The sequence below is a fragment of the Lagopus leucura genome, unplaced genomic scaffold (genome assembly GCF_019238085.1).
Source record: "Lagopus leucura isolate 7727_CA_CO unplaced genomic scaffold, USGS_WTPT01 Super-Scaffold_73, whole genome shotgun sequence".
Taxonomy (NCBI): Eukaryota; Metazoa; Chordata; class Aves; order Galliformes; family Phasianidae; genus Lagopus; species Lagopus leucura.
Window position 1 is genome coordinate 99,265,973 of NW_024962252.1, and position 25,051 is coordinate 99,291,023.

The following is a 25,051-nucleotide window of genomic DNA, read 5'->3' on the forward strand; positions in this document are numbered from 1 at the left end:
TGGAAAAGACTTCAGTCTTAACAAACAAAGACGTCTGTGGGTTGCTTTGTTGATGGTTTATTTTCCATTTGTTTGTTTCTCTAAATTGGGATTTGCAGTGATGTTGATGCTAGGTGCTGCCAGACAAATGCTGGTTCCTAAATTTATCACTTTTTGCAGCCCTGCTCTCTGTGTATGCAGTAAATTCTTATTTCCAGGAGGGAGAGCATCCGCTTAGAGGCTAATAATGCTTTGCCAGGGTACAGAGTAACAACTGGGAAAACAATATATTTGAGGTAAAAGAGCAAAAAAGTCACCTACCTCCCCCATTAACAAAAGGAGGACCAGGTTACCCTGGCTGTCACTCTGTGGCACTGTTCACTTCATTGCACAAGCTGGGAAGGGCTTTGTAGTCCTGTTTAAAATTAAATTTCAGACCCCTTAAGGTAGGGTTCCCATAAAGACCTAATTGTTGGAGGATTTTAAGGGACAACTGAGGAAGTGGCTGCAGGTGGACTTGACCTCCATACCTATTCTGGCTGTCTCTTTGGGCATGAAATAAACTTCTCACCTGCTTTATTTTGCAGCTCCTGCAGCCAGGATGGCAGTCTGAAAGAAGATGTGGAGGCCAGTGAGGCAGCTGTCCTCTGTCAGCTCCCCAGAGCCAAGCCAGGTGAGGGGTGGGATGTGGCCACACTGCAGGCCTCGCTGAAGAGCCACGCTGCCTTCCTGGAGGAGCATGAGCACCTGTGTACTGAGGAGCTGGCTGCAGTGTCACACAGCACGCTGGATTCGGGCGAGGAGACACCAGGAAGCCAGGTCAGTTTTGGGGGTGTGGGGAGCCTCTGTGATGATGTGTCCTGAGGCTTTCCAGTGTACCCAGTGTGTTTGGTAAGTCTTAGTCTTCTCCAGCAATAATAATTCTACTGAGATCATCCAGTCCAACCCCAGCTGACCCCCACCATGCCTAATAACCACGTCCCTCAGTGCCACATCCTCATGGCTCTGGGACTCTTCCAGGTGACACCACCGCTCCCTGGGCAGCTGTGTCAGTGCAGAATCACTTCTGGAGAAGGAATTGTTCCTAGCAGCCAACCCGAACCTCCCCTGGCACAACGTGAGGCCGTCCCCTCTCGTCCTATGGCCGTTCCCTGCCAGCAGAGGCCGACCCCACCTCACACAGCCTCCTTTCAAGTTGTAGAGAGCAATAAATAAACATAGATGCATACACCTGTGCATCTGTGTATATCTATAGAAATGTACATGTATGAATATCTGAATAACTGACACCAAGGGACTAAATTGCACATGCAGTTAAAGTGAAGCAGGCCCTGTGCCTCTGAATGCTGCCCAGTACCTGGGTACTCAGGGAGGATGAGTGAGTAGTGCTCATTAATCCGTCTTTGAGATGGCTAGAAGTGTCTGTGGAGAGAACCTAGATTTTCTGTGTGTCTGAGGGCTTTTCCCCATGGAACAAGAAGCCCACGAAGATCCTTGCAGCATCTTTTCCACCCTTTGGGCCTGTTGCTGATTTAAGAAGCTAACGCCTTTTGTCACGGTGCAAATTTATCGGGAGGCTTATATCATCTGCCTTTCTCTGTGGCTTAATAGCTTTTTATCATGAATGATAGTGGGTTTTTTCTTTTTAAAGAAACAGAATTATGTTTGGTATGCTAAATCTGCTGAGCATTTTACAGATAGCAGCACGTGTGTCCTTTTTAGACTCTAACTGGGCATTTATAAACTAACTTCAATTTTTGTTGGAGGTTTTCTTCTTTACATCTATGCAAAAGGAATGAGGGGCTCATTTCCAGAGAAGTGGGTCACTGAAGAACCAAGTAATCCTGAGATGCATTCCCTTTACAGGGAAAGAAAAACATGTACGCATACATACATGTGTATATAAAATATGAAATAACACCAGTGCAAAAATATTTGCCAAACTTTTCTGCCCTCTAGTTTCTCCTGAGACATTAGCAAAGCAGTCCAATCTATTTCTTGAATGTTTTTGTTTTAATAATATTAGAAAAATACCTGCTGATGGCAGATAAATGTATAATACATTTAAAATCTTCTACACAGACTTGTTCTAAGTCAAAGCTTAGTAACACAAGCTTTATGGGTAAATATATAGTAATGATCTGCTTACTGCTACACATTACTGTGGCCCACACATATGCCTTCAACATCTACTTTTCCATTTAAGAAAATCTGTTCAGTTAAATGGAATCCCATGATGCATTTTCCACATTGAAACACCTGATTTCCAAGCACAGAATGGCAGCAGTGCAAGTTGAGATTGAAAAGTTGCCATGATGTGCTCCCAAATAAACATGGGCTTAATGAGGAGGGGGTGGATGCTGGAAGGAAAACCTTTCTTATGAGCCCCACTTGGTTTTGGTCTCAAAGCCTCTCCAGTTTCTCAGATAAGTGCAGGTAGATGAAGTTAAAGTAGTTGGGATTATCTCTGAGATGTTGGCCTATGTTGCTGAAGGCTGGCTCATTTATTAAACAGGTAATAAGATCAAAAAGCTTGTAGATTTAAAGAATCTGGTCCATGCTTTGTGGTACAGAAGGAAAACAAAAGGATGCCCTATAAGTAACAAAGACAAAAAAAAAAAAAGTGCCCCCAAAGCTTTATAACTTGGCCATAATTACACTCAGTTCATTTCAGCTCCCTATAAAAGCATCTACTTTCAGCTTAATTTTTTGAGGACATCAAAAGGGATGTTTAATTAACAGAGGCCAGGCTGGAGCTGCAAGGATTTGCACCCTGACAGGAGAGACTGAACTTGAGGAATATGCTGTGACAGTACAGGTTAAAATCTGAGTCAAGTCCATCAGAAGCTGGTGTCAGATTGGATTTTCTGGTGTCAGATTCATTGACCTCGCTGGTGTTTTTGTTGCAGCTGTTGCTGGCAATGCATGCTAACTTGCCTTACTGCTGTACCCGAAATGGAAAAAGGGAAACTTTTTATTCAGTCTCTTGTGCTTACGGAGGGTACGTGAGGCACAGAACACAGCTTCCAGAAAACCTAGAGATTAAAAGAAAAATTCCAGGTTTGTGTTACTTGAAGGCAGAACGCAGTACCCACGCGAGCAGTGGTTTAACCCAGAGGTAATTCAGCATCTAGCAGAAATACCCTGCAAGCGGATTGCTCTGTGAAGTGTAGATGAGCCTAAATGTACATTGGAAACCGCTGCCTCTCGAGACTCGGAATAATAGGGCTGTGGTGGTTTTTATTTTTTAATGCTTCAGGCTCCACTGCTGCTGAGAGAGGTCCTTGCAGAACAGTGTGGAGATGGGTCATCTGTTCAGAGTAATGAATCATCTTACAGCTTGCCATCGATCCCAAATGACGGCAGGGAAATGGAGCAGGCAAAACATGTTCCGTGGCTCGACAGCATGGGAAAGCAAGGTAACAAGTGCTAAAAGCTCTGCCTGTGTGCTCTGAGCTGCCACCGTGCCCTGCTGTGAGATACAAGTGTGTTTTCCATCAGAATCTGCCAGGGACTTAATATTTGTAATGAGCTTCTGGTGATTGCCTTAAACTTCTCTGCATTTTGGTCATTCTTGTTACTTCTTAATGTGAGTGCTACCTACAGGGACTAGTTTTCTCAATTGAGATAGAAAATCAAGCCTTGTGGTAGTTGTTAAAGCGGGTTCTATATGCATAGGTATATTTTGAAAATGCCTGCTGTTTAGAAATGGTGTGATATCTTAGCTGTGTTTGTTTTGTTTTGCTTTTTGTGAAGCCAGAATGCAGAACAGATTTTCCACAGCGAAAGGGCTGGTGGTAAGAGAGGTGTGTGCAGTGCCATTCTTAAAAGGTGGATGTTTGTGAAAATCCAGTTAATTTCTTCAGATAAGGAAGTAACGTATTAGCGCTGTGTAGTAACTGGCGACAAGAACTTGCTCAGCCTGCTCTCAGAGCATCCCTCACATCAAAGTCCAGAAGAGACAGGCAATTAGGTTGCAACGCTCTTCACACAGCACATGTAAACAAACTGATTTAGGCCCCCTAAATCCACGCCACTTTTATCCACGGAGGAGACTGAGACTTTGATTTAAACTAATTTTCAGCGGTGGGTATGATCTATGCTGCGGCTGTCGGGCTGCTGGACAAGATCGCAGAGTTACTGTTGGCTGTTTGTTTCTGAAATCCATTGGGTCTTAAATTATTTCAGACATTTGGTTAGCTTTTCCTTTTCTCTGGGAGCTACAGAGATGCAGCAGCTCCGCATTCGAGTAAAGTTCACAGTAGGCGCCTCTTTTAAGAACGGTAATGGATAGTTTAGATCAATAAATAAGAGATAACAAAAGTGAGAAATTAAAGGGAGTAGGGCTTAAAAGAAAACAAACCAGTCTGATCGCAGCCACTTTGAAATGGGTTTCATTATGGTGTGTTCCCATACAGAAGTCACAAGCTGGTGTGAAGATGAGAGCCAGGAAGAAAGTGTGGTAGGAAAGATTCCTATTACAGGTAAAAGTAATGGCTGCATATTAACCTCAAATGTGGTATTCAACTTTATTATATAATCAAAACACGGTGTTTTCAGGGGCTCGGGTCCGCTAATAGTGAGTAAATTCAGCTCCTACACACCGAGCACAGAGATGAAACACGGGATCAGAAAGTACGCACTCATCTTCACGTAAACCAAGATGGGAAATAACAGTGCCTATTTAATTCCTTGTAATCATGTTACACGTTGAAACCGCGCGAATATCCCGTCATTTAGCCTTTCAGGTCCTCGTGTCGGTGTTACGAAGGTCAGTCTCCGTGGGGAAGATCCAGTAATTATATGGCAAACTACAGATGTTTCTGATTTGATTCTTTTCTTTTCTCTCCTAATTGAATGTGTATCATTAGAATAAGCGCGAGGAAAAATCCCGCTAGACAGGAAGCTGTGCTTTTGCCTCTGTTACAAAAGCTGCCTGATAACACCAAATTTTTAGCAATAAGGTTTTATCAAGCCGTGTTCAGATCTCCCCGCAGCAGATGCGTTGGGCTCGCTTAGGATTCTTAGCTTGTGAAGTATCAATAACGCGTTAGTATTCCGGGCAGAGCTTTTTGCAATAAGTCTCAATTTGCTTTTGCCTGATTTTTGCAAAGTCGTGGGCTGTTTCGTTATAAATGGGCATGTTTGGCTAACTGTTTATTTATGCAGGTGTGTACTCCGACAGAAAGGTGCGAGGGCATCTGTTTATACAGCTCTCGCTGTTGCCTTTCTGCTGTTTTACGACTTAAAAATAGCCTGTCTTTCGGAGGGCAATTCATTTCTCTATGGAGGTTTTCCTCTGCAGCTTTTTGAGCCTAATTTGCAGCTGAAATATAAAAACGTGCTTCTTGTATCCCTGAATTATACTGCGGCAATAATATTACTATGTTAGCCACATAAAACTTAGAATATTTTTTTTTTCTCTGAGGCTTTGAGAGTGGAATGCTTTCGTTTTTCTTGCTGCTTAAAATGTCCTCCAGTTGCACATGGCAATGTAATTGTAAAACGTGAGCTGTGATGATTATTATTTTTTTTTAGGTGAATTAAAAGCGCACAAGCCATTTAAATGGTTCTCCTGAAATAAATTGAAAATTCATCCAAGATTTGGCAGAGTTTGGGATTGTTCTGATTTTTGTCTGTGATTTAAGAGGATTGTGATTTAAAGTCCATCATCTGCAGACATCACCAGCAAGAAGGATGTGAGGAATGGCGGCTTCCTCTAATGCCAGCACAGATCTCTTTTTTTTAAGTGAGAACACAGGCTTCGATTTGGATGTGCGTAGCTGCCCAGGCTTCTGGCTTGCTTCTCCCCATGCCAGATTCAGGATGTAGCATGGCTGTTTTGAGCCAGGAAGCCCAGCAGCTTTTGCATACTGGCAGTTCCTCCTGAGAACCTGGCTCTTGGACTGGGCTGCAGCTGGTCCAAAGCTGAACCACAGTGTACATTCTCTCCCAGAGCTTCTCACTGAATAGACGTGCAAGTACCAATATTTCCTAGTTGTAAAAATGCTGAGAAACTCCTCCTAGCCTGAATGCTGCAAATGGTAACTTAAGTTAAAAATGCTTTCTTCTCAAATCTGCTTTATGAGCTACTTTTTTGGCCAGCGTTCTGCCGTCTCTGGGAGTGAGGCTTTTCATATCTCAGTTGAAAGCAAAGTTGCTCCTTTCAGCTGCGATTCATCTTCAGCCCATCATCTTCTGCAGGCTTCTTGTTCTTTCCTGGCTCCTCACTCTCCCTGCCTGTCACTCCCTGCCTTGTGCTCACCATTACAAGCCCTGCAGCACTGAAACTGTTCAGCCCTGCCTTTGGGGCTCCAATGACTTGTGAGGTGGTTTGGTTTTTTGTCTTTAGGTGGACTGCTACACACAACCATTTTGTTATACAATTATTTTCCATATGTAATGGATATAAACTCTTTTTTTTTTTTTTTTTTTTTTTCAGTGCCTACTGTATCCCTTAAGGGCTGTAAGTTTTGATTTAAGCATTGGAAGCACTGAGGTTTTGATGGACTTCAATGTGAGAGATGAGAGCCTTTCCCAATGGGAATTGACGGGTGCTTCTATAGTTCTGGTTTATTCTTTTTTCTTCTGTTACAGGGAGGGGGGAAAAAAAAGGAACCAAATACTTTAACATTCTGTAAATACTCCTATTTGTGGCAATAAAAATTTATTCTTTTTCCAAGCCTGCAAGTTAGCTCAGGGCACAAGATTGATCCAGCTCATACTTCAAGGTGATTTCCTCCATAGAGCCCCTTCTTCACCTTGCAGAGCCGTGTTGTACTAAGGGACTTCAGAGAGAGTTTTGTGCTGTGCAAGGTGCCTCTCAGCCTAAGAAATGCTGTTGATCTCATCCACATTTTATTAATGGTGACCTCACTGCTGCTGAAGTTATGTGGGGGTAGAGGAGTGTATATGGACTCATTCTGCTTCTCTTGTTGGATGCTTACTTTTTTCTCTCGGGAAGACACGTAAAAGAAATGGTTGCCCTTTTACCTGTTCCTCAGGTAGGCAAATGATGGGAGATGAAAAATGATAAAATGCATTATTTTTGGTTTTGCAGATGAGAGTTTAAATGTCTCACGAGTAGGAAACTGCAGGTTTTAGTGAAGGGGTAGGTTTGTTAAATCTTCAACAAAAATAGATTCTCTTCCTATCCTTCATGTATGTCTTCGATTTAAATAGACAGCAAAGCTGTAAAGTATTGGAATAAAAATGGCATTGCTTCTCTGCTCATCAGGCTTCGCTTTCACAGATGTCATGTTCCATTTCCACTCCAGGTGGAAAAATCTCTAATGTAGACATAAGGAGGAAAAACACTCCAAAGAATAATAATAGTATTAAAAACGTGTGTATGTGTGTATAATACAATAAAAAGGTCCTTCTCACGTATCATAGGGAAACATGAAAGGGCACAAAACCAATTCTGTTTTCCTTTTTAGGTCACCTTTAATGAGCCAATAATCCTGCCAACACTTTTTCCATGCCTGCACATCTTTCCCAGTGAGGTCCTTCTTTGAGCTGGACTTGAAAGGGTCCTGAGTTTCCACTTGAAGTGTGCTAATAAGGCGTTATTAAGTCTACCCAACGTTTTGCTTCATTTGATATCAATCTTATTACAAGCTGCTGTTGCCAAAAAGAAAAAAAGTTCATCTATACGTGATTAATCACTATTGGTTTGACAGAAGTACCTCAGCACAGCGTGAAATTGTATGTTTTGCTTAAATTAGTTTGGATTACGTTCTCCAGTAGGTGATATTTTGCATTGCTCAACTTGAGTAAGTTTGAGGAAGACATCTTTCAGTTGTGAATTCTGAGTGCAAAGCTTTGTTCAGTCTTCAAGCGGAGGCAGCAGCTATCGGAAGTGCTCTCACTGGGCCAGCTTGCTCCATCGGGATTCCATGAGCCCTCTGGTCATCAGATGTGTACCCTCTTGAGAGGGGAGCATCATGCATTGGTATATTGTGATGCTGACAGTGTTTTATGCTTTCTTTTTTCAAAGGAAAGCAGGGGCAATATTTGTTGATATTTGACCTCCTTCTGGCTACTGGCCACTGCAGAGTTCTGCTCTTAATTTGGAGATCTTTTTTCATCTGTTTGCTCATCCTCCTATCACCTCCTTTTATCAGAAGAGCACATCCTTCTATCAGATTCGCAGGTAGCCTTTATCCTCTCCCTGTAAGCAAGTTTTCTGCTGTATCGCAGGGGAAATCAGCACGTTATAAAAGCTGTGTGTAGGGATCACTCAAGCCTCCGGTCCCAAGGCAGAGGTTTGCACAGTGGCTGTTTGTGTTCTGGCAGTGGCAAGGCAGCTGATATCCTGTGTTTAATCCCAGATGGCTCTTTGTGGATGATCAGCAAGTGCCGTAATTAGTGTTAATGTGGTGGAGGAGGCTGTTCAGATTTGAAGTTCCTCTGGGCAGGAGCTATTGTTAGTTGCCTATTTTCGTGCCACAGCTAGCAGCGTGGTAGCCTGGACTGAGCAGCACTCCTGAATGTGAATGCAGTAAATATTGCCAAGGTAACTAAAACTACACAGCTTGCAGGCTCAGCTGATCCTGATAATATTCCTTTCAAGGCATTATTAACTTTGAAGTCTAGTGACAGCTGAAATACCCAAGCTGCTAACTATTTTATTGTTGCGAAAAGTACACAGAAAAGGCAAAGTTCCTTTTTTGTGGAATACTCACTTGTGTACGAGGGAGATGCAGATCCACGTCTGAGTTGAGCTTGCAAAGGCACTGGCTTCATTTGCCCTCCAGCTACGCGTGTTTACATATGTGATTATTGATTGTTATTGGAAACAATGATTAATTGCTGTTGATAGCTTTTAATTGGCATTCCAGTTGCCCTTCTTCCCCTCCCTACAGAGCAACACCTACTGCTTGCTTACTTGCTCAGGTCACAGATTTGAGGTTTCCTCACAAACGGCATTGGCAGTAAACTTCCTGTTTCCCCAGCTCCCATCTGGAAATCCAGCAGCTCTGGGAATTGCTTGCACCATTCTCCTTTCTGGGCATGCCAAGTCAAGCTCTTGGGCGTTGCTGGTAATGACAGCACTTGATATCTATAGATGAGTTTTTTTCCACTTCTCCTGGGACTCTTGCTGCAGTTAAGGGCTCCAAGTGTAACAGAGATGTTGGTTTTGATGGCCAAAAAGTAGGAGCTTCTTTCTCAGGTAACACAGTTAGCAAGGTACGAATGCTGTGAGTACATAACCAGGAGCTTTCTTCTCTTTCTTTGCAGAAGGTTACATCGCATCACTTTCTTGTCACAAAGATGTTTGGCTGTACATTGATAAACACTGGAACCTTGGCCATAGGGCAGTGCATGGAGAAAATATCCTCTTCCTGGTTCTGCTCTGCTACAGTATGTTCTGGGTCAAAGATCATTTCAGCTGTTCAGCAGAACAAAACAATAGTGGTTCATTATGCAACCATGGCAGTTTTTCCTGGAACTGGTGGCTAATGAAGAAAAGTACACCCATTTTGTTTGGAACAAAATTGTAAAAGCTGACATGAAAGCTGCTTTGACCCATACAGACTGCACAATTAATTCTAAGTTGAAAAGTGTGGAGTGTTTTTAATTAATAGTGGTATCTCAGATCCTTTGCTAATTCTGAGTGGAAGGAAGAATACGCTGGGGAAAAAGATGTGAGGAGAGCTGTGTCATCTGTGGCAAAGCAGCTTCCCTTCTTTTGCAGAATTGCTCGAATGGCTGGATTAACAACTTACTTTTCATTATTAACATCCCAGTTTAAGCTTAAAGGCTGTTTTATCATGCTTTTTCAGTTGTGTCTGTGCAGTAGGCACTGGCCAGCTGTAGAGTGAATACTCAAAATGCCACATGCTTAACATGGAGCTGGGGAGCTCCAAAATATATTGGTTGCTCTGAAAGTAATGCCTCCTATTTATTTATGTGGAAGCTACAACAGCTACAAAGGGCGCAGCAAGACTGTTTGATAATGCAAATTCATGGCTACACAACACAGTTTTTCAACAGTCACTGCCATTAGCGGTGCATATTTGCCAGTAATGTGCAGGAGCCTGCATGCTGCCATCCAGACCGTGGCTTGTCTTTCACATCACTGTCACCACTGCTGAAATGCGCCACCCATCACCTCCCTGTGCTCACATCTACTGTTTGGTCTCCGTCAGTGTTCAGCAAGCAATGAATTTCAGTCGTGCCATTTTTTGTCTGCATGGTGGAATTCAATGACACAGCTTGGCTTCGTCTGCACTTCCATGCCGGACGCCGCTCTGTCAGGCTGCCCCTCTGCTGCCATCTGTCACACGGCAACAACATGCAATGGGGCATTGGTGGGAAGGTTTAATCTCTACTGCCGTGCCACCAACATCATAACATAGGAGGCATTATTTTCAGAGCGGCCCTCGTGCTTTCTCACCATTTGAACTGGCTGTAGGAAATCATTAAGCAATACTTCTTTCCACTTGGCAGTCTCTTCCACTGCCTTACAATGTGGGCATGATGTTGAGGTGTGGAGATGAGGCAAGAGCACAGTGCTCCGAGTGTTTAAACCTCCTTGGATGCTTTATAGGTATTGCAACCCAGACAAAATACCAAGCTCAGTTTTAAAGGTGAGATGGTGAGCTTCTGAGGGCTTGGAAGGATTCCCCATTGATGTGGGTGTAAAAGCAGATTCATAGAGGCTCGAGAGGAACAGTTTGACTAATTGGCTGTAAGTCTGACATAACTAACGCAGAAGTGGGGATTGATAGCCCAGTATTGTTTTATAATTGACAGATAGGGCAAAGCTAAGCTCCAGAGGGTCTCAAAGGTGAAGGACAAGTAGGTTGTGCTCCCATTTGATGTAGGGGAGGTGCAAGCCTGATGGGATCCCTGTAGTACTGAAACCACTCTGGTAGTAGCCCACATTGTCCTCCTGAAGAGCAGTGTTGGAGTAAAAAGCAATTTCTAGGAGTTTTGAACCGATTACACTGACTTAAATTCCTTTATTACAGTTTTTACTTTCTTGATGTCATGTGCAAAGACGCACAAATATTAGTTCCTTTATGATGAGTGGTTTCTCAGTGCATGCCTACGTCGCCCAGTCTGCAGCTTTGAGCTACAGCCAGTCTTGCATCCTGGAAATCCTCCATGGTCAGGGCTTGCTTAGACTTTCAGTCACATCTGTATAGATACATGTATATAGAGGTCTTGTGGTGTCCCAATTGTAATTTGTAGTGCAAAGTAGCCTTGTATAGTGGGATTTGTACTTAAGCATCATAGTCCACGGAAACAAACACAAACATGAGCAATTGTGCCATTCCAGTGAAAGAATTTTATCTATTTACTTTCTTAAATCAATCTGTACAGAATAGAAAATGAGATGCACAGAATGGGGAAGAAGTAAAGGAAAGTCTGGATAAAAGGTTTGGAAATGGCTGATTGTTAAGTTGGCTGTTGAGTCATAGAAGAATCTAAGATTTGTGTCTCCCAAATGCAGCTCTGTATTTGAAAAGGAAAGGTTAAAAATACTGATGTATCATAGTGTTCAGAGATGCTAATGTGTACTAATGTATTTAAGGGGAAGGAGAATGAAAGTAACTCTTCCTCCTGATTAAGGTAAGTAAATTAGAACTTGAGGATTAGAAAGAAAATGAAGAAAAAGAGTAAATCCTTGAAGTTTTGCTTAAAGTTGATGTGTGATGCAATACAGTTCTTAAACCCAGCGTTTGCTCTTTTGTTCTAAAACAGATCAAAACACACAAAGGTTTCTGAGTTCACGAGAAACCATCATCAGATCACTGAAGTGACACACAGCTGTGATGTCTTCAGATTTAATGTTTGAAAATTTATACTTTGTGTTTTTCACTTTGCAGGTTGTGGTGTTGGAAATAATGGTTCCGAAGCAAAAGAAAGGCAAGAAATGTGCTCCGAAAGCAGTTCATCCAGTGAAAGAAGCGGTGACCTCTCAAGGTAAAGTTATTAAAGGATTTAACATTTGAAATGTTTCAGTGGAATGAGAAATGCCTGCAGAATGTGACTGAATCTCTGATGATTTTTACTTGATCTGAGGTTAAGGCTTGTATTTATGTTTATCTAATGAAACAACTTCAACTCTGGTACACCTTAGAAAATATTTGCACCAAAGCCAAGTATTGTTTTGCAGCTGTTGTTTTCTCATTTTAAGACTCAATTGACATCTCAGTGAACCACAAATTAGCGTGTACAGCTGCTCTCAGTAGGGCTACTCAGAGGCCAGACAATAGAAGTTGTCAGGAAAAGGGCAGACAGAAAACATAAAGTCTTCAAGAAATAAAGTGATGGGTTTCTTCTCCGTGTAGCTGAGATGTAAACTAGTTGTAACTGGATCATGCTTTTCACAGTCTGCAGACTGGTGGTTTTTTCCCCTGTTATTTTTGATACTGGGCTATTTACAGCATGTCTGTCTTGCTTTCACACTGAACGCGTTTAATCGATGGCCTTGTAGTTACCTAAAGGATGCTGTCTATTTAATTTTAAACTCAAACAACAAAAAAAAAAACAAACACTTTTTTAATGCTGCAGTGCTTTGCTTTGGGTCCCTGAGCAGTTGTGTTAGATATTCCCCGTGTTCTTCATGGGCGTGTAACGATAATCAAACAGCAACAATCAAATTAGTGGTCAAGCAGCAGCAGAAAATAGGATATAGCACAGCCATCTCATGAAATATTGGCTTGGCTTTAGATTCTTATCTGCTCTTATTAGAACAGCCTTGCAAGTGGGCTCTGCTGTTGTGTGGCTCCTCAGCTGAAGACAGCCATTAATAGCACTCAGGAAAGGACTTTAAAGCATCCTGATAAATTTCTAACTCGTCCTGCTGATAAGCATTGATATCTTTCTGTAGTTTCTTTGTATTGTTATTGATGAGGCCAGTTTTGACACAGACGGCTATTCTGATTTTGCAAGTACTGTCTTCTGAATTAGAACACAACCTTCCTGCAGTTCTTCAATACAGTGAATAAAGGCAAGCTGTAATCATATATTGATGAAGGACGTTCGTGCGTTTGTTTAGGATTAGCTCTCGTGACTCCAACTCTTATTTATTTGTTCCTCTTTATTTTTCAATCTATTTTCTGGAACTTAGTTTGCTTGAGGATGAGCTTCTGAATAATACTTAATGTTAGAAAGTGTAAGGGTTTTGCTTGTAGATGAATTTTGAAATGCTAAATTTCAGTCATTCACAGAAGCCCAGGATAACAGGCAGAGAAGGACAGAGCCCCGGGGAACTTGCTTACAGGATTGCTGTTAAGCAGCTAAATATGTGCATAAGCACCTAAATAAGCACGTAAGATACGTATAATTAATGATGACAGCTATTTAAAAAAAAGCCTTGGGTACTGTTTGGCATCTTTAGTAGTTTTTCAGATGCTATTTATATGATGTCCTTTCTTTAGTGCTCTTTTTAATTCTCCTTTGTGATAGATTTAGCATCACTCTGCCCTGTAGCTTCATGCCTTCCAGCGCTGAGCAGCAGTGAGTGCGCTGGTACTGATGGTGCTCCCAAAAAAAAACAAAGCAACCAATCTTACAGCGACTCAAAGTTCGTATCCAAAACGGCTAGGAAAGCAATCCTCCCTTTTTAAAGGTGAAGTTTCTGACTACTGCTTGTTTTGGACACTTGACACGGACTTTGCACAGAGCAGCACGGCAGGAGCGGCACAGGAAGAGCAGTGGCAGCATCTGGGTGCTGCTTTGCGGTCAGGACGCGGCGAAATTTCTTGGCCGCTCACATGTAAGCTCTCCACTTAGTGCAGTCACTTCTCGTGCTTTATTGCTTTTACAAGTGGTCTCGAAACCCACTACTTGAGAATAAACATAACTGTGTAGTACTGCTGTGGTACTTTTTATAAATTCTTCTTTGCTGTTTTGTCACTGAGCTGATGAGTGACCTCGAAAAAGACCCTGCTGGACCTAAATAAAAAAAATGGCTTCCTCTGATGTCCTGGAGACAATAATTATGATGTGCCAGTTAAGCCCAAACTACAGCTGAGGGATTTTACTTTAAAGCGGAGGCTTGGGCGCAAAAATGCATTTATAGCTCTTTGTCTGGCACCTCATTATGTGTGGGCCTGATTCATTAAGTAATTGGTTTGCAGTTGTTTACATGAGTATTAAGGCTTTCTATTCAGCAGCCTTTGAGAGATACATTGTGCAAATGTTGCATGTTATGAATGCAGAATGAGGGGCAGGGGACCGGTCCTATTGGCTAAACACTGCGCTCTGTTGAAAAGCAAGAGAAAGAGATTGGGTGCTGCTTTGCATAGCAATGACTTTCTTAATAAGCTTTACAGATTAATACACACAAGCTATAAAAGATGCAAAGAGATACTCTTAGCACATTTATACATGCTCATTTCACTATTATGGTACTGGAGATGGGAAGAATTGAGCTCTTTCATATTCGGTTTTTCAGTGCATGTCTTCAGTGCATGAGACTTAATAGAATCCGATGTTTATTGTATTATAAATCATGGGGAAGTAGGCAGATCTGCAACAGTTTATTATTAAAGATTCTTTCAATGTAAATCTTTTTCGGCCATTGTATTTCCTACAGCAAAATCATTTTGTGGTTGAGTGGGGATGAAAGGCATAATGTACGAAGGAGTGAGTCTTAATAGGAAGCTGCTCTCTGAGTAAAGACCACTTGTTCCCTTTTGTTCGGAGGTGCATGCCAGAGCTTCCTCTTCTCCCACAAATATTGTCTGCTTCTGCCTCAGATATCAAACTGGCTTGGTTGTTTTTTTTTCCCCCTGGACTAATTTACTTTCTCGAGCTGCTCGTAGATGCAACTTTAGCCAGAAGAGTGAAGGTTTTGCGAGAGGAAAGAGCAGGTTAAGTTATAGAACCGCTCGGGGGGAGAAGGTATCATAAGTCAGGCCTGAGTCTCCCCGAAAGAGCGGGCAGAAGGCGATGTGTGTGGCATCGGGCGGCCCTGCAGCGGTGGCTGCAGCCAGAGGAGGTCACTAGCTTTCGGGATCGTTCTGTGGTTTTGATGCAAGCCGTTTATTTTTCTTCGTGACTTGTTTGCTCTGTCTAGCTTCCACATAATCTGAAGATTAAAGCAGCGTTAAAGGCTGAGAAGCAAATGAAAAATGTAATTTGTCAGGACGTAAGCACGGTTTAAAGTATTTTAAACTTTGATTAATCTGCATTCTGGAAGTAATCCAGCCCGGTCCCCGGAGGCTGTTTTTTAGTCAAAAGCTGCCTCTAACAAACTCAGATTTAATGAGATGTAAATAAAAGTTTTCAGATTGTAATTCATCCTCTTAATTATTCTCAAAGGAAATATTTAATAATCAACTGGCAATAACTAATGGGATGCTTGGCTTGCCATGCAAAGCAGCACGTTGGCCATCAGGGGGCACTCAGACTTTGCTGAACTAGGAACTCTCGATTCATTTTGCATCTTCTACCTGATGTTACTGCTATCATTTTAAATCTCGATGGCGTTTTGTGGACTTGTTTGGCATCTCTTGTCAGAGCTCCAGCCTAAAGTTTTTGGGGTCAGGGTTTTCCAAGGTATGCATTAAGCAGGACAAGGAAGTAGCCATTGAGAGCAATGAAAGCAAGGGAACGGGGCAGAGTGGGGTGCTGCAGCCAGTGTCCTGCGCCTTAAGAGCCACGTGTGTATAGGTGAGTCTGTGCCTGATGTGTCCTTCTACAGAGCTTCAATTGTCAAATCACTTCTAACAGAGGTCGACTGTATCTCAGGGATGTTTTTCTGTAAGTCCTGTAGCTATCACATCTGGTCCCAATCCTAAAAGCCACAGAAACAGTGATGCTGTAGCAGCCGTGCTGCAGGGCGGTCAGCAAGAGTTAGCAAGGACCTTGCACTGTGATGGATTTTGGTCTGTTTTTCTAAGCAGGAATATGTATTTTTTTTCTTCAACATGATACACAAGCAGGGGACGATCTTAAATGTAACTTGATGTCAATCTTTGTATCCTACAATAAGAGTGATCATGTTTGCAGTGTAATTACTTAAATTCGGTGTTATCGTTTCCATTCCTCAGCAAATGATGGCATGTTGAATAGATTTGTTGCTGCATTCCCAACTCTGTAACTTCACTGCTTTTCTGTGATGCCCAATTTCTAGTCAACCATCAGCAGCAAACGATAGTGCCATCAGAGTTGTCCTGCAGCTCACAGCAAAGCATATTTATCACACAGGGGCACGCTGAGCTGAGACGTCACATCAGAAGCACCGGCACCGAGTAGCCTGGCTTGATACTCCTAAAAGGCTTTTAGATGTTTCCAGAAAACGATTTTTAAAGATAAGTCTGCAGCTTTGCATCCTCACGTGTCACTGGGGAGAAGCTGCATCGCTTCTTTCAGTGAGGGTTATGAAGCACTGCCCTGTGAAATATAAATACTCGGTTTGTTTTCTGGTGCCTCAGCACTGCTTTCATGCAGAAGAGGCGCACAGCCTTGAAACCTCTGGCAATATCAGCTGTAATGTCGGTGTTCCTGAAGCCCCCACGCTCCTCAATTTGTTTGTCTTTCTGATCAAACTTGACACTGTTTTGTTTTTCTTGATGCTTGGGTGATGTTGTTTCTTTTCCTTTGCTGTTTAAGTAGTGGCTGTGGGCTGTGTGGTTTTCCTTTTTTTTTCCTTTTCTTTCTCTTAAGGCATTTGGGTGTCCTTTTTATTTATTTTTCGTTCGTTTCTCTTGCCACTGAAGCGCTGAAGTTCAACAAGTGCTAAAGCAAAAAGACACCCTGACTGGAGTAAGCATTTTCTCTTGATTTTTTTTTTCCCCAATGCCGCATCTATTAACTTGCCTTTTTGCTCTACTAGATTTTTTTTTTTTCCTCTTCATATTAATTTTCGTTATGGAGGGAAAAAATATTTTCTTGGAGCTTTTTCATTTCTTATTGTTGCAGAATCTTCAGCACAAAAAAGCCTATTTCAGCAGAGTAAAGGAGAGATTAAAAGGCCCTTTGAAGTTAAACCGGTTTGGGTTTTTTCTTTGTTAGAGCCTGGGTTGAGTTTGGCATTATTTTAGGGAAGAAGCAAATGTGTAAATGGATATCGAAGGGTCACTACAGGGGATTAGTCAAGGCAGGGAAACTGGCCTTACTTCATTTATAGCCCTGAAATTTCTCCTTGGAGGTCTGTGTGGTTATTGTGCGCTCGGCGTAGCAGACGATAACTTTCACGATTGAATTTCCTGACTTCTCAATACGGGTGTTTTGCAATGTAAAGGTTTTGCTGCATCTTGACTAACACTTCAGACATAATTCAAGAATTTTATTCCCTGTGACAAAGCTATCTTGCAGTATTTCCAGTCTCGATTTGACAGAGTTGCTATTTCTGGTCTCCTGGTACCATTTTCTGCATCTCCTCTAGCATTTCTCTGTGTGCCACCAGCTTCCATGCCAGACCGTTTCCTGGCATCTCCTTTTCTGCCTGATCTGTGGCACTGATACCTAGCTTCTGACAAGCCCTTTCTCATTCCCCTTTGGGCTGTTTTTGGTAGGGAATTCTGTTCTTAGGCATGGTAATTTCCCCTGGGAGAGGGGACGCACTGATGGCTTTTTGGTAGAATGTGAACGTCTGTCTTTGCCTTCCCTTGTGTCAGCACTGGCTGTTCTCTTTATGGGAAGGTGGGAGAAGGAGGGAAGGTTTTCAGATCTTCAGAATCTTAGAATCACAGAATTACTTGTATTGGAAAGGACCAGAAAGGCCATCCAGCTCCAACTCCTTTGCTGTAGGTAGAGTTGCCGCCCACTAGACCAGGGTGCCTCACCTCTTGGCCGTGGTGGTCCTTGCACCACAGCTTCTCAGTGAGGCCTTCAGGTGGCCCTGGAGCAGTTGGAAGTGCTCAGGGTTGTGCAGGGCTGTGGGTGCTCATCCTGTGGTCCTGGTATTGCATGGTGATCCTCAGCCCAGCAGGGCTATGGATCCACCTGAACAGCCCTCACACGTCCAATCGTGGCCTGAACCAAGCGGAGCAAAGGGTCACTCTGAGGCTGCATGATAAAGCCTTTCCACCTCCCTTCCCGACGGTGGAAGAGGAAGCAGTAGGCAGTGTAAATGGTAGCTGTCAGCTGTGTGAGCTTGTTTTAATGAAATACTTGAAGGCAAAACGGTTCTTGTGCAGTCTGCCACGGAAGTCACCTCTCCATTTGCAGCTCAGCAACAAGTGGGTTCTCACTCTACACCCAGGGGAAAACGATGTGGCTGATGGAGTTGCCTCCTCTTAAGCACAAGCTGTGGGCTGAGCCTGGGATCCATGGGGCACCTCCTGGGGAGCGCCGAGGGTCAGGAAATGTCAGCACAATGAGCAGGAGTTCAGCGTGGTTGGCTGTTCAAAGGCCTCAGCCTGGAGGACCTGACCTGTGCAGTGTGTTCAGCAAGCATTTGGAGTGAGCGAATTTGAATCAGAAGTTGGAGTGTAGTGTAGGGTGGGGTTTGACTGAATAAAACCAGGAGAGATTTGGATGGCGTGCTGAGGACTGTCAGATGCACTAGTTAAGGCTGACGCATTTTTGAGTGAATTATTTAAAGGATATATTTCTAATTGTTTGTACTTAACTAGTGCTGCTGTTTTGTTACTAGTACCTAAATGTTCTTTTGGTATTTTAGTTGAACTTCAGCTGTGTTTAATGTTCGACTTCTGGGAATTTGTGAATCCCTTTAGAGAAGGGAGATTGAGGCTAATGGCGTTCACAGCTTGTAGGAAATGAATATAACTAACTAACATTTTTTTCTCTTAAAAAGAGGAGTTGCTGTTACAGAGGTAGCTGTAATGTAATGAAACCTCCCCTGTGCTAAGTTGAACTTTCCAGTTGTAATCACAAAATCTCACTGAATACGGTGATGTAACACGAGCAATGAATCATCTGTCGTCTTGTATCTCCTTCACAAATGCCTTCATTGATGGTAGTTAGAATATTTTTAACTCCTCGCTTCAAGTAATTATGTGTTAGCTGCCGTGTCTCTAAATGAAATGCAGCAAATTGTGTGAAATTTTGACAGCTGATTGTGTTCTGACTGTAGCAACAGCTTCAAATTGCAGCTTGACATTTGCTTATGTTGGACTAGTTCACACAGTAATGTCACAAATATCTCCTATTTGATCTTCCTTATTAAAATCAGCTGAAGCTTTATTTTTAGAGCTTATTGCGGGATTGTTAATATAACAGTTAATTCTCCTACATCATTGCCCCTATGTGATTATTTCACAGCACCAACACAATACACACGCTACACACAAAAGATCAAAATGATTCCAGCTTGTTTGAGAGATTCAAAAGGGCCTGTGATGCTCTAGACACAAGAGCAGTCATTTAACAGAACAGAATCGCAACTGCATATACATCAAGGTAGATCAAAGGCAGCTGGAAGATTGCACATTTACATAGGGACGTGGGTGATGCTATGGGAACCCAGGAGCTGACTTGGAGGAGTGCACTGGCAGGATGGGAAATAAGGAAGTTCAGTGAGCATCAGTGGGGGGTGCTTTTATTTTTGTTTGGATTTTTTCTTTACTTTCTGTGCATATCTGAAAGGCTGCGAAAGATAGATGAAGCTGTGATGCTTTGTCCCCTTAATTCACTACTGGTGTACATCAGCAGTGCTAGCAATGCTGCTTCCAGAGCATGCTGCCTGAACATCTGGACCAGTGTCCTTGTTGCATGATAATTTCTCCACCTTTTGTAAAACATGCAAGTGGGAAAAACAGCGACCAAGGAGCGAGTAGTTACTAAAAAACAAAAAAGTCAACTGAATGTCTTTTAGTTTTGTGACACTGTGCTGAATATTTACAATCTTTCCCTGTTTGCAGGCCTGAATTCAGGAAGGGAGCGATAACTGCTATAAAATCCAAAGGTAAGAAACAACTGTTAAACTGCTTAAAAACCTGTCTTTCTTAGGGAAATTGAAATGGCAGAAAGCCTCTAAATACAGCATTTTTAAGGAGATGGAGGAAATGTGGAATTTCACTACTTCAGCACAGGAACAGGCAAGTAGTTACTGATGGGAAATTCTGGATCAGAGAGGACATGTTTCACAGTGCATGATTTGGAAGGGCAGTGATCGTTGTGCTTGGTGATTTAAATCAAATAGGAGCAGGAGAATCATAGAATCACCAAGGTTGGAAAAGACCTCCAAGATCATCCAGTCCTCCTACCACCAATATTCCCCCACTAAACCATGTTCTTCAAGCCTAGCGGAGGAAAAGTCTGGCATTATCTTTGAAATACTGAGTGCAGGAGTGGATGGGCAGCAGTGTGTTTGTGTGGTTACCATAGGTGGGCATACAACAGTGTCTGTACACGTGTTTGTCTGAAACAGTTGTTTTCCTTGTGCAGGCTTTCTTTTAAACCAGTTTCTGGGCCCTGTGTGTTTTCATTCTCTCCTACATTTGATTTTTCTTCTAGTTACCTTAACTGCTGGTGTCCAAATTCACCTGTAACTCTGTGAGGGAAGGCAGTACTGGGACCAGAGAGTTTTTTGCTGGGAGCCTCGGGAGCTATTACAGCCCTGAGAGATACCAAGCTTATTTCACAGTTACGGAATCTGAGCTGATTTCAGGATACCATTAACCATGGGTGCTTTGATGCCGTTTGAAAGGCCTCTGTCACATCTCTAGCCTGCTTAGCTCTCTGCTGGGGAGCTGCGTGTTGTGGAGCCCTTCGGCACGTTTGCTCTCCTCCCACACGTTCAGCATGGGAACGAGCACAGGGTGCAGCCTGCCCCACTCTGCTGCTCACGGCAGACCTGCAGTCCAGGGGTCTGGGGATACAGGATGAAAGGTGCAGCTGCTGCATTTGTAGATAAGGTATTTATATAGCTTGTGCCATCAAAAGCACAAAATAGTGAACAGTGCTTCAGTCGAATATGAGCTGAAATTTCTGTATGAAGCTTGACAGTTTGCCTCTCTCCTGCCGTCTGAATCTGTATTTGTGAGGCTTTTGCCTCAACTTTCTTTTGATAACTTTGGAGAAACGAGGACCCTCTGAAAACCTTTAGGACCAGGCAGTGCAGCTCTGGAAATAACTGTAGGCTTGACATTCTATCCTGTGGCTGCTTCCTACAGTGGGCTGAGAGAGAGAAGGATGTTACGTGTCTGCACACAACCTGCAGAGAGGTTTCACCAGAGCAGGGCAGGGGGAGCTGTGGGGTAGGATGTCTGTGCCTTGCTGCCCTGGGTAAACACGAACCCAAAGAGGAAGGGAATTTGTGCCTGTGAATGTTGTTCCCACCTGTGCTTCTGTTTCCTCTGACTCCCTCAGCCTATGCTTGTTGCTGTCGTGGGTGCAGTTTAACATTCAAACACTGTTGCTGCAGAGCCCCGTGTTGTTGCTGATCAGCAGCACTCCTCAGTGGCCCTTTGGTGGTGAAGCAACTATTTTTTCTGGAGATAAAAGCGTGGCTTTCTGTTGTGGTTTTCTTTTTTTAATCAAGGGAAAAAGAAAAATTAACAGTTACTGCACGACTGAGCTGGCAACCTTCACACCTGAATCATCTCATCAGGCCTTCGTTGTGAAGAGCTCTGTGTACTTCCCTGTGTGTCTGCTGCTTTTTTTTTTTTCCCTCTCCTTCCATGGGTCAAAGGAATTTACATATCGAGGAATCTCTCGAGCACTTCAAATTTAAATGTGATTCTGTTTTTCAGTGAAATTGCTTGCTAATTACCAGGTCCTTTTGTTAAAGCCATCCAGTTCTTTGAAGTCGTTTTTTGTCTGTATGTGGTCCTGTCACAGAGTGGTGGTTTTTTCCCATTTGTGACATCATTGCCATTTTTATGCCAACTCTGATGTCATGGTTATCCCGTGACTTCACTGTAGGGTCAAATAGAGGGAGAAAGTGGAACATAATAGACAAAGCTGTAATTCAGGCAGCAGATGGTCAAGTAAATTGCTTGGAGTGGAAATATTCTGCCAAACTACCTTGAGGAACAATGAAGTCGGCCCTGTAAATGGCTCACTGTTCCTCCACAGCAGCTCAGTTAGGAAACCACGACTTGGTGACAGCACAGTGCCAGAAATGCACACCTCTGCTGGGGGTCATCAAAACAACCCTAAGCCCGAGCTCCTCCATAAACCACAGTGTCTAGCTACCTCAAAAGAGCTGTAAAAGAATAAGGCCTGTGCTGTCACATGGGCATGGAGAAGATTTTTATAATTCTCCCTTTATTTTTTGCCTTCACTCTCAGCTTTCTGGGGCGAATCTGACGATAGCAGCTCTGAGGCTGTGGATGTTTTGCGTCCACAAACTCACAGCCCAGAAGCAGATGACTTTGATGACTTCTATGATTGAAGTTCCACCGCTTGCTTTTGGGAAGCAAATCAACAGCATCACCTTCCACAACTTGAATGTGCAGAAGTGCACCTCATAGGTTGATATTCGCATTTAAATACAGAATAAAGATTGCTTGGTATTCTACACAGCCTCCTTGTATGTGTGTTTACTCTGTTTTTCTTTTCTGAAGGAGATCCAACTGAAGGTGTGTCCTCAGATGTCCACTTACCCCATGGTGGTTGTACAGCTTTCTCCAGAAGGCAGCTGGGACCCACTGGCTACTTCCCCATTTCTTTCTGTTATCGAGGATTGAAGCTGATTTTCTGCAGGTCCCTGCTCACAGCAAGCACCTCCTGCCCTGTGCCAAATACAAGGCAAGGGATGCACCTGTGTAATGGCTAATCCTGCATGACAGAGATGCATGGGTTGTCACAAACAAGGTGTCAGCAGTGAGCAAGAAATAACACCTCTTGGGTCAAAAAGTTGCCAGCCTGACAGAATTGCTGTGAGAGTGGTGCCAGCTACTGTAAGAGTGAAATGTGGCCTTGGGTGATGCTGCTGTCCTTGGGGCAGCAGTGTCATCATGCTGTGTGTGCTTATTTCTCTCTGTGATTCATACCAAATTCTAGAAGAGGCACTGACCAAAAGGGAGTCAAGTCCGTTTCTGTACCTGGTTGTATATGATCCAAATGTATCTTTTTGTGCTGCAGGAGAAGTGTGGTTGGGCTGCAGTGCTTAATGGCCACGTCACCAAAGTCTCTGTTTTTCTGGAAGCTGTGCAGGCCACAAGTATGCTTAGTAGCAGTACTACTACTGCCCAGCTTGGCAGCTGCTTTTGTTGCAGTAGGAGTGCAAAAAACACCATCTTCTCATATGTCTTCTAATATTTTGGCTACAGAGCTGACTGGTTTGGAAAAAAGAAAGCAAGCATTCTGGGTATGCATAGATATGCTACTCGGGGCTGCCTGGCATGTTTGATCTTTATCATCATCTGCAACAGATCAAGAAGAAGAAATGCATAAAATGTACATTTCTAATTCAGCATATTTTGGAACAGAACAGAATTTACATGTGGTGATCCTCAGTGATTTTTCTGCTTTTAGTTGCTTTGTAAAATCTACGCTGGTGTTGCTGTATGGACATCACAATAATTGGATGACTCTAGGAGCTTCATGCATTTTTAATTTTCTTCTTTTAATTCCTTTTATCTAAAATTAAGTTCATTAAACATGAGATTTTCTTTCGAAGGGAGAAACCAGGGGACACATTAAAAAAAATCTGTTCATAATTATGATAAGTTCAAAAGCAAAAAACAGCACCCCAATTAAACCCTGCTGCAAAGCAGTACTGCATCTTTGAATACAGCCACAAATCTTTGGGTCTAGTCCATCAAAAACGATTTTTAAATGGTAACAATATTCTATTTAATAAAAAGAACGAGTAGCCAGAAATGAGCTTTGAAGAAGGCTTGAAAATGAGAAGAAATGGTTAGTATAGATGTCTGTTGGCTTGTTTCATCTTACAGGTTCCCAGCCTGACACCGGCAGTGGTGCAGTGTTGATTATCCCAACAACTGGAAAGTGAGTGCTGCTGAGGATGGAGTGTGTGAGCGGGGTTGTTGGAATGGGAGGCAGCTGGACTCTGCAGCTACAGGATCCCAGCATTATAGGGCTGCCTGGGTCAGAGTGGCTGCTCTGTTTCTGTGCCAAGAGGAAGAGCAACTCTCATACTGTGTGCATCTGCACAAGGGAAGCTCTTTGGTGTCCTCCTTCACTGTGACAGTTTCCTGCCCGTTGGACCATGGGCTACTTTAGATTGGGCTTGAAAATGAATTTTGCATTGCAGTGGCAGCACAACCAGAAGCATTGATGCTGTCCTGCTGCTGGTCCTGGTAGACAACAAGATATGTCTAGGAACTTCTCTGTAGCCTTCTAGCACCATGTTGGAAGCTTATTTTCCTTTGTTATCTACAGTCTCAATGTCATCTGGGAGACTTGCAGCACAATGAGCGTACAACCCCACCATGCTAAGGCCGGTGCCTGCTTTGTTGCCCCTCGGTGCTTTGTTCTGCCCATCCTTCAGCTGTGGTAATTCATTTCTGAGGCCCTGCTCATCTGCTAAAAGTAAGCTCACTGGTATGTCACGCCACTGACAGACCATTGCTATGTGATTTCCAGTGAACGTCAAACCAAAGTTCATCTGGAAGAAGTCTCTGCGAGCAGCGCTGCGAAGGAACACTGCATCAAATCTGCAGCGCCTTTGTAGTTTTAAGCTCTTTCTGAGTGATTCTGGGTTCTTGATGTCAGCCCACTTTAAATCTCCTCGCATGACACAAGGCACCCATCACTAGTCTCTGGTGCTTTTCATTCCCTCAGTCCAGCTCAGCCTCAGACATGCAGCTAATGACAGATGACAGATGGCTGCGGGACTTTCTGCTAAGGCAATATCTCTCTTCTGGTATTTAAGCGATAGCCGAGTTCCTCCATAGCATATTTTTTATTATACTTTCATTGTGCACAGACTCATTAGATGCAAAACGTTCTGCCAGTCAACTTTATTCTGCTCCTTGACAGCTGTCATACCGGCAGCCTGACGATGATGACAGGTGATGCTGATGGACAGTAGGGCTGTAATCAATACAGCCTGAACAGATTGAAATCAGCATGCCACTCATCCACTGAGAATACTGTAAGGAGAAGTCTTCATGTATTCCTGCTGTGTATCTGCAGGGACTTAGAGCCGCGTCCTTTTTTGCACGTCACACTCGCACAGCTGTACTGAAGCAAGGCCAAACATCAGCTTGTGCCTGCAAAAGCAAAT

At 43.1% G+C, this 25,051-nt stretch overlaps 1 protein-coding gene across 1 annotated transcript in view; it reads left to right on the plus strand.

Annotated features, from left to right (window-relative positions):
- The window catches only part of KIZ (kizuna centrosomal protein), a 39,138-nt gene extending 16,759 nt beyond the window's left edge, over positions 1-22,379 (plus strand). Inside the window, 5 exon segments of the mRNA XM_042881540.1 lie at positions 567-798; positions 3,239-3,398; positions 11,820-11,916; positions 19,773-19,816; positions 22,146-22,379. Of these exon segments, the coding sequence (XP_042737474.1) occupies positions 567-798; positions 3,239-3,398; positions 11,820-11,916; positions 19,773-19,816; positions 22,146-22,249 (637 nt within the window). The 3' untranslated portion in view covers positions 22,250-22,379.
- Positions 22,380-25,051: the final 2,672 nt, after the last annotated feature.